The following is a 12686-nucleotide window of genomic DNA, read 5'->3' as shown; positions in this document are numbered from 1 at the left end:
GGGTGATGAGGCAGTCTTGCAATGGGATGATTCAAAGCCAACTAGTAGCCATGAAATGTATATCATACCAAGGACTTCAGATCATCAGGTTCTGAAGTCAAGCTAGAAGTCCACCACATCCTAATATGGAAGCACCGCAGCTTGTAGGGCTGTCTCGGCCAGAGAGCGCGGGCTCTGTGGGTGTCTGTGTTTTACCTTGACCTGTGCGTATGCAATGCCTTTGCTATTATGTAAGGCTGAATGATGTGAACTTGGCCAAAATGCTGTAACACTCAGCTACTGGGGGAAGTTAAGAGACAGAGATAAGAAACTAGACACTCTGGCTTTTTTGTTCTCACCTTAGTTGCTTATTCACTATATTAAACAGAATGTAGCCCTTGTATAATTGCGCCTTTTGCTTCTTTCAATACTTACCTGACACTAAATGCAGTGTCGATCTTTGCTTTAATGTTCTTCAAATCTCATGTCCTAGGAAAAGCCTTTATCTGGGCTGTGAAGTTCCCAACTGCTACTGAGTGATATCTGGCTTATCACTGCCACAACAGCTCGTCCGCTGAAATGACTTGCAATGCCTGGGCTATGCAGAGTCAACCGCTAATTACAGAAACCCAAATGATTATACAAAAGTGTTCAAAGCCAGCACTTGCCTCCAAAAATCCCACTATTATTATTCTAATCTACCCTCTGCATGGCTCAGGAGATTATCTGCTTAAATAAGAAATGTTATTAACAGTGCAGATGCTGTTAACCAGTCTGATGGGCTTTAGAGCTCCGGACTTCTTCAGTCCCATTTCTGCAGCAGGTTCCAAGCAAATTCTCCTGTGGTGAGCAGCAAGGAAGACAAAGGCTATTGAATACTATCCCAGTCCTCGAACAAAACCCTGCTGCTTTGTCTCCACTCTGCAGAGGAAGCAAGGAAACTAAAAGGTACAATTAGTTTCAGCCTGGACTTGGCTGTACTGGAGAAAGGACTCCAAAACCACTTTCACAGCATTGGAATGGCATAAACCCTAATGATGATAGCTTTTTTCCCCCCTCTTTTGGATAATGAGTATGAAGGGCTGAACAACCAATGACTGTTCCTGCTCTGACAGCAAAGCAATGATTATTAAGTACTTTAATTACTCCAACAACTTAAGGAGGCACAGTGGGCAATAGCTGGGCACTGTTTATTACAAAAATGGACTGTAGGTAACATGAAAAGTATGTAGGTACTGCTTTTGGCAGAATCAACCACAAGTCTTGAATACATAAAAATTAGAATAAAAGAAGAACCTTAAATTCAATCAATCCCCTTCGCAGTCAAATACGCTATAATTTCAGAAGAAATGATCATTTGGCTTTTAATTTGATACTTTTCACTGGAGCATCCCAAAGGTATTTGCAAACATTAAGTATACCCAGATAATACTTTTTTCCCTAATAGCCACTGCAATCATTCTGGCTGAACTGAAATGTACCTTTTAAACCAACGTTACACTTGGAGAGCCATACAGAGAATATGAAGAAGGCTTACAGCTAGTAAAAATAATGGACAGGATCGCTCAAGTGTACATATTTATAGCCCAAACTGCTGTGCTGAATACATTAGTCTCTCTCATTATGACAACAATTCTCCCACCCAAATACTTGAGTAAGAGGAGAATATTCTAAGGATACAGAGTTTAACTTCTGTAAGGTCATAAAAGAGCATGATTAAGAATGCAACTCTGCTAATATTTTTGCTGTCACCTTACTTATGATAAAACTTCTGATGTTAAGTCGCTATTAATAGTGCAATTAGATACCAAAGGTTGACTCCTGCCATCCTGGAGACAAACGTTTAAATTTTCAGAATTGCCAAAATATTTAAACCCATCTCACGTTTCAGGAATATTCACCTCCTGCACCTATGGTACTGAGGGACCACGGTATAAGAAATACAATATACACAACTCAGAATTAAATTGAAAGAGATATAATACTTTAACATAACTGAAAAGAGAGGGGAGGAAGATCCCATGCTGGCCACAGCAACCGAACTGAATGCTGTGCTGGAAAAAAAAAAAAAGCTAACCCACTATGTGTGTTACTCTGTCATTTAAAGCAGTGGTTCTCAAGCTTTTTTGTACCAGGACCCATTTGTAAACCCCGATGGCCAGTCCCGACCCAGTGCCCCTCAATCCTGCCCTGCTGCCCTGCACCTCAATCCCACCAGTGTGTGGGGCAGAGGGTGCATGTGGGGGGCTGGAGCTCTGCCAGCCTGCACGATAAAAGTCATGGTTTCCCACATTTTTCTCCTTTAAAAGGAGAATCTATTTTTAAAGTTTGTTCACAACCCTTTCATATATTCTTGAGACCTGCTTTTGGGTTGCAACCCACAGGTTTAGAAATGCTGTTTAAAGCACAGAAGAATGGACTTCTGTGGGGCAGAGGTAAGATCCTCCTCCAAACAGCAAAAGCACTGGGCTTGCAAAACCTACAATGCAACTATTCAGTCATAAAGAGAGGGGGAGTGAAAGGGACTCGTCATCAGAAGGAAGATTTAAAAAGCCATGATTAAAAGGCTAATGATATGAGACTTCAGGTTCAACAGTTCTATAATAGTTTAGTGTGTCTTAAATAATTCAATAATATTAGAGTGAGAGAGAAAAAACATGGCTTCCTAACCTCTTTTTAACCCTGCACAGTGATTTCTACCCCAAATCCTAGCACTAGCCCCAGCTACCATCCAAATTATGTCCCTCTTTTTAAAGGGCTAAGGACTATTTTATTGAAACAGGAATCATTTCAACTCCTATTCAAGATCCAGAAAAGCCATCTAGTGGCCAAAGGATCACACTGTTGGTTTTTAAATTTCTTGCAGTTCCTTTAAAAACAACAACAACAAAATCACAAAAGGTTAAATAAAAAGTGACACCTAGAGTTGACTTTACCATATAACATCCCCGCTGATAATTGCTGCAGCCGTACCAGAAACCGAGGCTATCAAGAATATAACATGCGGCCCCTTATTGGCTCATTAGGCAGATCCAGCAGTCAGCAGAGATGGCCTTTTGAAAACATGCAGCTTTAACAAATGAAAAAGGAAGCACTTTCAGGAAACCTGAATGGCTTCCAAGTTAACACTGTTGTGCCTTTATGCCTTTATTAGGCTGATACCCACAGCTTTGACAAAACTGCAGCACCGATTCTTGGAACAGATAAGGGACTGCCAGTGATTTAGTGGTGCGGTGATTCCTATACCAGTTTGTACCAATTTCGTTTCTCCTTTGCAAATCAGTAGCTTTGGGTGTGCAGTAACAGGTTGACAGAGTTAACGGATGGCTTTCTCCTTCAGCCCTTTACATGGCAGATGAGTGCAGTAAATAGCTTCCCCCGGTGCAGCACTGACACAACGAGACACAGGGAGCAGGCACAATGGCCTTCACCCTCCCAGCTGCAACTCAGATTTGACAGGCAGGAAACAGAGCAGGTCAGGGAAGGGGGGATCCCGCATTTCAGTCAACTTTGCCATCTCAAAAGCCAGATGTTGGGTATGTGCCACCAAGAGGCAGCAGGCACGGGAAATGTAACATGGTCCTAATCATATAGATTCCCAGAGACCACAAGCCCGTTCTTTTTTTTCCTTTATGTCAAGTTAAGAAGAGCACACTTCAAAACAAGGCTGGGTATGGTTGAGATTTCAGGAGAGAAAGACACTAACAAAGATTTGCTCTACAGATGAGACCGTGGAGCACGATATGATATAGAGAGTGCTTTAATTTGATGGAATTCACATAGCAGTGATAGGGTAGGAAGAAGACACAGTCCAAAACACAGTTCACTGCAGCACTATAATACGAACAGATACAAAAACAAAAAGCTCCAGATAGTTATAATACAACCACCTTGGTTCTTTACTACTAGCTATTAAAAATCTCTAATTCAATTCCATTTGCTAAGTGAAATCACCAGGGCAGAGACAATGCAAGACAAATGGAAGGTCTCTAGCAGCACAGGCTCAACTCCAACCTCACCTCCAGCAGACAAGATCAACTGCACTGAAAACGGGGGAATTAAACTACTATAGGACTGCAAGAACAGACTCATGCTTTTCTCCACACAGAACAAGACTCCAAGGAGATGCATCACAGAAAACAAACAAGAAAAGGAAAGGCCGGGCAGATGTTACTTTGCATAGCAGCCTGATCTTAAGGAAACTGCATTCAGAACTGCGTCCTGCCAACAGGGATGCCATCTAGACCATAGTTTCTCAACCGTACGCATACCCCTGGGGGTACGCAAGACACAAGCAGGGGTATGTGGGTACCCCAACACTCTTTCTTTCACTCTCTCTTCCTCCCAAAACTATGGCAAAAAATTTGGTGCACCGTGCATTAAAATTCCCCAGTAATAATTTGGCATTCAGTCCTCCTAGCTTTGGGCAACATCACTTCTAGCCCAGGTACATACTTGAGTTGTGCACCCCTGGTGTAAAAGGTGGCAACCCTATCCACACCAGATCAGACATCTGTCATATCACAGCCTTATATACACAGCCCTTCTTTCAACATATACCACACATTAGTCTGTAAATATAAAATCCCCAGGAAAATTGAGTGTTGGGGTACTTATTAAAATTTTCAGAAGTTAAGGGGTACTTGCTACTTAAAGAGGTTGAGAAACACTGATCTAGACAGAGACTCTAAGAAAATGTTGGTACAGAAATCCTCTTAAGAGCAGTCAGCAGAGTGCCAAAAACACCTGCAACCTTGACCTGTAAGATGTTGGCATGCCAGGGGCAGACGGCAGGGGAGTCACGAGGGGTCCACAGCCCTGGCCCCTTCCCTGCCATCTGCCCCAAGACACATGTACCAAGCAAAAATGTCCATGTGCACCATGCTCTGGCACCCATGGTGGTTGCCTATCCCTGTCCTAGAGCATAAAATTCAGCAACGTGGGAGGATTTGTACCAGATGCATATAACGTCCACCAGCTTCAACAGATGTTACACGGAGCAGCCAAAAGCAAAACCTGGGTGAAACTCAGACACAGAAGAAAGAACAATCAAGATCCGTAGTGGAAAAAACTTGGCTTTATGGAGTTTTGGTTGCTAAAATTCTCTGGCTGCTCATTAGTTCTGCATCTTCTTTTAAATCAGAACCGCATGTTATTTGGCGAAGGGACTGACAACTCCTCCAGTTTAATCTGACTTCCACCAATGCATAAATAAGATTTGAGAACACAAGGAACAAAACCTAAGCAGTAGCTACTGGAAGTCCCCCTGTAACTTCTGATTAAACTGGTTTGTACATCCATACAGCAAACCTCCTCAGCTATTCACAACAGATCTTTTTATACCTCTTTTTCTAAGGAGACTTATTGATACTTGCTAGTGTGCAACAGCAAACCAGCCTCACAAAAGACTACTGGATTGAGACACTGGCTCTCTTTATACTGGTATCAATAGATATTGTATATAAACTGCAGCCCCCCTCTGCCAAAGAGACAGTGGAAGGCAAGTATGAAGCAATAATAATTCTCAGAGAATGCTGTTTTCAAGAGTATATTTGCTGTTTACATTGTCACTGTATTAATCTTTATTTGTGCCTGTATTAACATACATTAGTCAGAACAAAAGAAGAAATAAAAAATACCCCATAACATAGTGAATGCAACCTAGCATGTGGCTGCAGCGCTACACACACACAATGAGTACCATCAGCATGACTGAAATCCATTCACAACCCCATACTAGATTTCAAAATTCTCAGTGGATACAGTAGCATAGGATAGGAGCTTCATCAATTTTCTCCCCACATTGCACGGGTCTTCTGGAAAACTCAAGTCTTGCAAACTTAAACAGGAATGTAGATGATCTGCACTCAGTTAATCAGTCCTTGCTTGACATCTTGTCACCAAACACTAAAAGGAAGTCATGCTTACAGCCACAAGCTTTGACATGAGGACGCAGTAGCAATAAGAAGTGCTGCATCTAGTCTATACGCTTTACGTTACTGTCTGGAGACCCGACAGAGAGAACACTCATTGTTCTAGGCACTGTACAGAGAGAGACTGCCACCTCCTTGGGGCAGGACAATTTAGACAGACAAAAAATACATAGGATTCAAGGTGGGACGGAGCCTCAGGAAAGCAAAAGAAATTTGCCGGAGGTGACACAGAAAGGCAGTGGCAAAGGCAGGGATGTAACATAAGAGTCCCGGCACTGTCTGATGCTCTATCCACAAGAACAACTCAGCTCCCTGCCACAAAAGGCTGAAGCTTTTGCATTTTCCCTTTAAGATCACTACAGGTTGTTGGCTTATTCTGAAATGCACGGGATAAGACGACCACTTGCAAGCACTCAGTTCCATTCTAATAAACTGCATTCTCCTCTTGCCTCCTCGTGCTGATCTTCTCATGTGAGATTTTTATCAAAAAAGGGTAAATAACAAGAATGTAAAAGCAGTATAATGTATTAATGAAAGCCTGGCACTCCGGCAATGACCCCGTCGTCATCATGAAAGAGACGGCCTGCTTGAGCACAGCCAGTTATTGGAGATTAGTCAGTCTGCAAAACAGCACAGCTTTGCCCAGGAAAAGGATTAGCCATTCCCCATCACCTCCTTCTACACCAATGACTGGAGAAAAACAGCTTAGCTGCTCTTGGGGCTCTTTCCTAACTTATTCTAAGCCTAGCTGAAGTGGTATAGAGGGAGGTTAGTGAAACCTACTGAGTATTTGGTAGCTGGAGCAAGACAATTGGAGAAGAAGCTTTGTAGGATAGGTGGGATCAATGTAGGATAGATGGGATAAGTGTAGGATAGATGTAGTCAGAGTCAGCAGACAAAGCCAGCTTTGGGGTGTGGCATACACAAAGACAACCCTGTGTTAGTATTAACAGCACATGAGATTTGGCTGCAGAGCCAGGGGTCTCAATGCTGGTCCGGGTGCCCCAGCACCACCTAAACAAGTATTGAGATTACAGTTCAGAAGCTGCCAATTCTCCAGCCTAACAGGGCAAGTGCAGTTTATCCTCTCAGAACACAGGATGGAAGTGGTACAGGCGGACTTCAAATAATGGACTTGCAATGAATGGACATTAAAGGTACAATCCCAGGTGAAAGGTCTGAAATGGAATCAGCTGAAGCAAAGCAGTTCCTTTTAAGTCTCAATTTCTGAAGCTGACAAGCAATCAGGGGGCTGGTCCACCCAGGAACAGTGCCAAGACAGATGCAAGGTTGCAACTACCTGGGGCTTTCCCATTTGTTAGTTTGCCTTTATGAGACTGTTTCTCACGTGAAAAGGGCCTCGGGCGAATGTTCCCATATACAGGCAGCAGAAACCTCGGTAAACTTCCCCTCTCTCAAAAAGATCCTAAAGCTGGAAGATGCGACTAGAGGCTTTTATCATTACTACCTGCTCCAGACCAACCAGTCTCCAAAGCTAGATTCTATCCCGGCTCTGCCTTTAAGGCCAATTTTGATAGTGTCACAACTGAAACAACAAACAAAATAAATACACATCATGAAATCAGGTTGTTTGCTATGCAGTACCATAAACTTCTGGAAAGAAAGGAACTAAAGATGTAATTAGTGCTCACACAGCTGTGACTCCAGCATGTTTGAGCCATGCCCCAGGACACCTGTGATACATACCATCACTGCCTCTGAACAGGGCCAAATGGAAGGAAGCATCCTGCCCTGCTCCATGGCAGGTACATATCTGCTTCACTCTCATGCATGCCTTTAGCACCAGACTTTCACTCACCTCCTTAAACCTTCACACCACATGCATCTCCTGTGGCTCTGCTGACAAACCCCATGGAAAGACCACCTCTACACTGTGCTATGAATTCAACCTGTGCACCAGAACCTCTACCCTTCAGTCACACACACAGGGATCAGGTGCAAGTCATACTACCCTCCCTTCTAACTCACCTCATGCCAATTGCAGCTGTGCCAGCGAATCCCTTCAACATTCAATCCATCAACACCTAAAACAGTAAATGCAGCCCAGGCACTTGCCGACTATTCCCACTGATTAGTGTCAATGTGAGGGGAGGCAGAAGGCTAAAGCTGCATCAGGGTGGACCTCACCTCTATTTCCAGTTCTTCAGAAATGTGAGCTTGAACCAGGAGCTGAGCTACTCTGGTGCAAATTACAACACCTGGATGGCAGCAGTTCCAAACAGCTTTGAGTTTCAAACCGCATTACTGCCTGCAAAGCCCACTTCTCTGGGGTACATGACTGCAAGTACTAGCATAAGCAATTCCATTTCTGTCAAGCTCATGACCTCATAAACTGTAATTCCTCTTAGGGTCCCACCCTGCTGTTTGGGGACTGCTACCCTAGGGATACTGTACCCTGCACTAACTCTGAACTGCACCTTGCTCCCCCACCCTAAAACATGCCCCTACATAAGAGGCCATGAGGAGGATTAGAGAATGCCTCCTGTGGTAGGAAACTGTGAGAGCAAGAGTCAAACTGCAGGGGACTACCCCAGGGGAAGCCTCAACTGTCTAGTCCACACAGATTTAAGACCGCTACTTACCTTCTTACGATTCAAAAACATCTAGAACAGCCTGGATGCTACATAATCAGCCAGAGCTAGGAGCCACTACCCTCTAAGTCGCTTTGCTGTACATCATCATCCAACATTGCTTAGTTCATCCACAGGCCCAGAACACAGGAATGTCTCAGATTCCTCATTAACACAGACCCAAATCTGCCAGCTTTATCATGGGCAGAACTTAGCTCTGAAAGTGGTTCCACTGATTTCAGTGGAACGGGTTATAAAAACAAGGCATTACCCACTGCAAGGCTGAAAAGCACGATGTACATAAATGCTTGTCTGAGATGATGCTGTTCCTTCATGGTCCATGTACGCTAACTTGAAACCTCTGTCTATATTTTTACCCTTAACTGTTTTTTATGACACCCACCCCAAACAAGCACTGGAATTTACACAAGTACAGAGGCAAAAAACAATACAGCCACCAACTTGTTGCCTGCTGCTTACAACGCAAGCAAGTTGAGTAACCTGCCTGTTGGTTAAATCAGTGGTGCCCAACTCATCTGGCCCCGTTAGCTGGATGGTGGCACAGGGCCAGATCTGATGGGCGGAGTGCATCTGCGAGGCAGATGAGTGGCACAGAGCCAGGATGAAGCCCTGATCTGGCACGTAGAGTTGTGTCATCAGCCTCAGAGCTCCCTGAAAGTCCAGAAATCTGGCAGTAGGACAAGCCATAGCAGCATCAATTGCAGTAGCTCCAGGAACCAGGGCAATTAATGCAGCCACCACTCCCCCGCCACCAAATTTCCAAACCAATGGAGAGCCCTGAAGACCAGACTCTGTGAGCTGTACCTCACCCCTGGGTTAAATGCATAACTTGCCTAAGTGCAGAGGAACTCTTTAGCCCCACTGCTTTGTGACATACCTGTTCAGTTTAACTGCACAATTGGTGAGAGGACTAAAGTAGTCTTAAATTGACACAGTCAATGCCAAGGCTACTATTAGAGACTTCAGGTCATCTAAAAAACAAGGTAACCAACTTTAGTGAGGCGCTTATAGCTATGGGCAGGCTGTCCCTGTAGTAAATTCATTGATCCCATTGAGTTGGGTATGTGCCAGTACCAAGGCTATGCTCTTAAATAGAGTGTGCTGTATAATGAAAATGTTAAAGAGCAATTACTTAAAACAACTGTGATTTTGAAGAATTAGAATCAGATTTGTTTCCATAAAAGATGACCTCCAGCTGCTTCTCATGAATAATATTTTAAATATTAATTATTCTCTGTTCAGAAACCAAGAAGGCAGTAAAGTTGGATGATAGCATGTTTTCTTTTAAATGGCAAGATATGTAATTTGAGAAAGATAAAAAGCACCAAAGACTACCATCAATTTCTCCTTGCTGGTTTGTTTCCCAAGAATGGCATGCAATTCATTCACAGAACAGTGTTTTGTAGGTCAGGTTTCAGCCAGGAGCTTTTTAAACAGCCTTAACCCATAGCAGAGATGAACAGAAACAGCAGAGCAGACTTAACTATTATCTGTGTGCTGAGAGTCACTTCAGATGCGCAGAAGTAGAAGAGAAGCTTTTCCTCTTGTGGGTAAGTGAGACCGTACTTCTGCAATCCCTTAACAGATGTACTAGTCATGATGGCCTCTTTCAAGTTGTATTCTTTTTTTAATTAGGAGAGCAAGGTCTCTGGTGGACATATGGAGTATGGGTCTCATAGATACTCCTCTTCCTTGCAAATGTGCTAGGCTCTCCTGACCTCAGGTCATCCTGGCAAAAAAAGTTACCATCTGTCTACTCCTGTTCGAGGATCAAAAAGCAGGCTTGCTGCCTTGTCTGGCTGATCAAAACCCTGAAGCTGGGCAGAATATTGCGTTGTTTGTAGTTAAGTGTTTTGTTGCTCACTCTGGCCCATCTGACCTTGAAGCTGTCTCAAAAAGCACAGAAGCAACAGAGATGGGGAGGGTGCACTTGTTTTGCTTTTTTCCTTTCCAAGGTACTGAAGCCTTGGCTTGGAGTGTTCTCATAGCAAGAACATGCCACTGATAAGAGGGCTGGGTCAGCTTCACTATCACCTAGCTTTCCACGGTTCAGCTTCAGTTAACAAACAATCACTGTGCAGTGATCAGGCAGGGAAAAATAAGTTAGTCGGGACTACTCTGGTTTTAACATGTCAGTATATCTGCAGCATCCCCTGCTAAGAATCCTATTGAATTCCTTGGTCCTGCTGAAAAATTAAAAGATTAAAAAAAAAAAAATAAAAAAAATAATAATAATAAAGCCATTTACCAAACAAACCTCACCCCACAGACTTCATTTTCACATCTTCACCTGGTTTGGTCTTTTCTGAGAAGACAAATATAGCAAAGCTTTCTACTGGACAAGGATGATGTTACTTTAGTCAGCATTTTTACCCAAACTTTGTTGTGATCTGTTTCTTGTCAAGATGCCGTAAGTAATGAGAGGTCTTAAAAGAAGTGAAGAATTCAAATGAAGTGCTAGACAAGTGAAGAACAGTCAAAAAGTTTCTTTCTGCATCTGTCTTTTAAAAGGGGCCCTATTACCTTAAAATTTAGTCAGCCAAAAAATCTGAGTTCAAATGATGAGTTATGGGTATTACCACCCTCTCCCCCATGCTGCACTGACCATTTCCTGTCCCATGACTGGGTGCACGGCCCAGTCGTACAAAGTCCCTCAAAAGTAGCTGTCCTGAAAGCGGGTCCATGTGTGCAGAGCCCTATACCTACAGGCATCATCACACCAGGAGACTGTGGCCTAGCTGGCCCAGAGGAAGTGAAAGTGAGAGTGATATCCATTCACAAGGGAAACACACATAAACACACTTCCAGGCATCACAAACTTACACACAGAAGTAACAGCCTCCCTTCTAAGCACACAGGTTCACCAGGACACGTATCACCAAACTAGTCCACATCCTTTAAATACACAAGTGAAAGGATGCAAAATATTCTCTGACCTTAGAAGAAAAGACAGACGTATCTTTTTAATTTACTAAGAAGCTGCCTTCCCTGCATTTAAGCTTTATAATAATGCTCCCTCCCCAAGCCCACTCATCAGTCATGCAACTGGGAAACAGCAATTGAACACGACAAAATATTCTTAGGCACTAATCACACCTAAGATTCAGCACAAGCAGCAAAAGGAGGAAAGCAAAAACCTTGACCTCCGCTTTTTTTAACCCTTTCAAAAAGCCAACAGTGCACTGTAGAGGGCAGGTCAACTCAGCCGCTTACCATGCTCCACGAAGACATTGCAGTGAGGGCCTCCATGCCTGGATGACTCCTTCTTCCCTGCTCCCTTGATGAAGTGTAGGGCAGGCAGACTCGGCCTCCTTTGGTCCCCAAGAACTTTTCCAGGCTGTTGCCCCATAAAGTAACGCTGGGCTGCCGCTCCCAGGACCAGAGCGGTTTGGCGACAGACAGCCCCGATCTTCCAGGCTGGGAGTTTTGCAGGAAAATGAGACAACCAAGGAGCAGGGGGCTGCGTTCACATCATCCTCCAAACAAGTCACTTGAGGTGGAGAGTTCAGTCAGGTGCGCAGGTGCTCCTGACGCTCAGCGAGGCCGGTGGCTTGACGCGAACCCGTGCAGGGTAACGAGATTCAGGAAGGACAATGAGGCTTACACAACCGTCAAGGGGCCCATCTACAGCGGCTCATCCACCAGGCGGGACAAGAACGAGTTCATCTCGCCGAGCACCGACCCACCTCCACGGTCACCCAGGGCAGGAGACGGTCATTCCCCCGCAGTCCAGGTCTGCATTTCTTTTTTTCTTCCTTTTCTTTTGCATAGCATTCAGTGAGAAAGGCCAAAAAAGAGGCAAGGAGAGTGGGGGGGGGGGGGTGGCTTCAAGTATCAGGGGGCGCCAACTCGGTTTGACCAGGCTCGGTGTCCCCGAGGCGACCGTGTCGGACGCTTGCCCACGGCTACCTGCGCCACCGGCGCCTCGCGCTCATGGCGAAGCGATGCAGCCAGGCCCCCACCCTGCCCTGCTCACAAGGGCCGCGGGGTAGGCGGCAGGGGCCACAGGCGTGTGCCAGCACAGATGGAGCTGGGGGCACTGGGCCGGCTTCATTCCCCCCGGCCCGGGGGGGGTCACCCCCACACCCCACGGGGGGAGGGGGCAGGGGAGTCTAGGGCGACACAAGGGGGGTCAAACCCCAAAGTGGGGGGGTTAAGACGG

The 12686-nt window shown here is 44.8% G+C and overlaps 1 protein-coding gene across 1 annotated transcript in view; it reads right to left on the bottom strand.

Moving 5' to 3' along the window:
- Positions 1-12470, bottom strand: part of ABL1 (ABL proto-oncogene 1, non-receptor tyrosine kinase) — a 96043-nt gene extending 83573 nt beyond the window's left edge. Inside the window, exon 1 of the mRNA XM_019540807.1 lies at positions 11738-12470. Coding sequence (XP_019396352.1) covers positions 11738-11873 — 136 coding nt within the window. The 5' untranslated portion in view covers positions 11874-12470. The remainder of the gene's footprint in view (positions 1-11737) is intronic.
- Positions 12471-12686: the final 216 nt, after the last annotated feature.

This window comes from Crocodylus porosus, unplaced genomic scaffold (genome assembly GCF_001723895.1).
Source record: "Crocodylus porosus isolate Cpor-Errol unplaced genomic scaffold, CroPor_comp1, whole genome shotgun sequence".
In the NCBI taxonomy this organism is placed as follows: Eukaryota; Metazoa; Chordata; order Crocodylia; family Crocodylidae; genus Crocodylus; species Crocodylus porosus.
The sequence above is the reverse complement of the archived record's forward strand: the minus strand, read 5'-3'. Positions and strand labels throughout refer to the sequence as shown.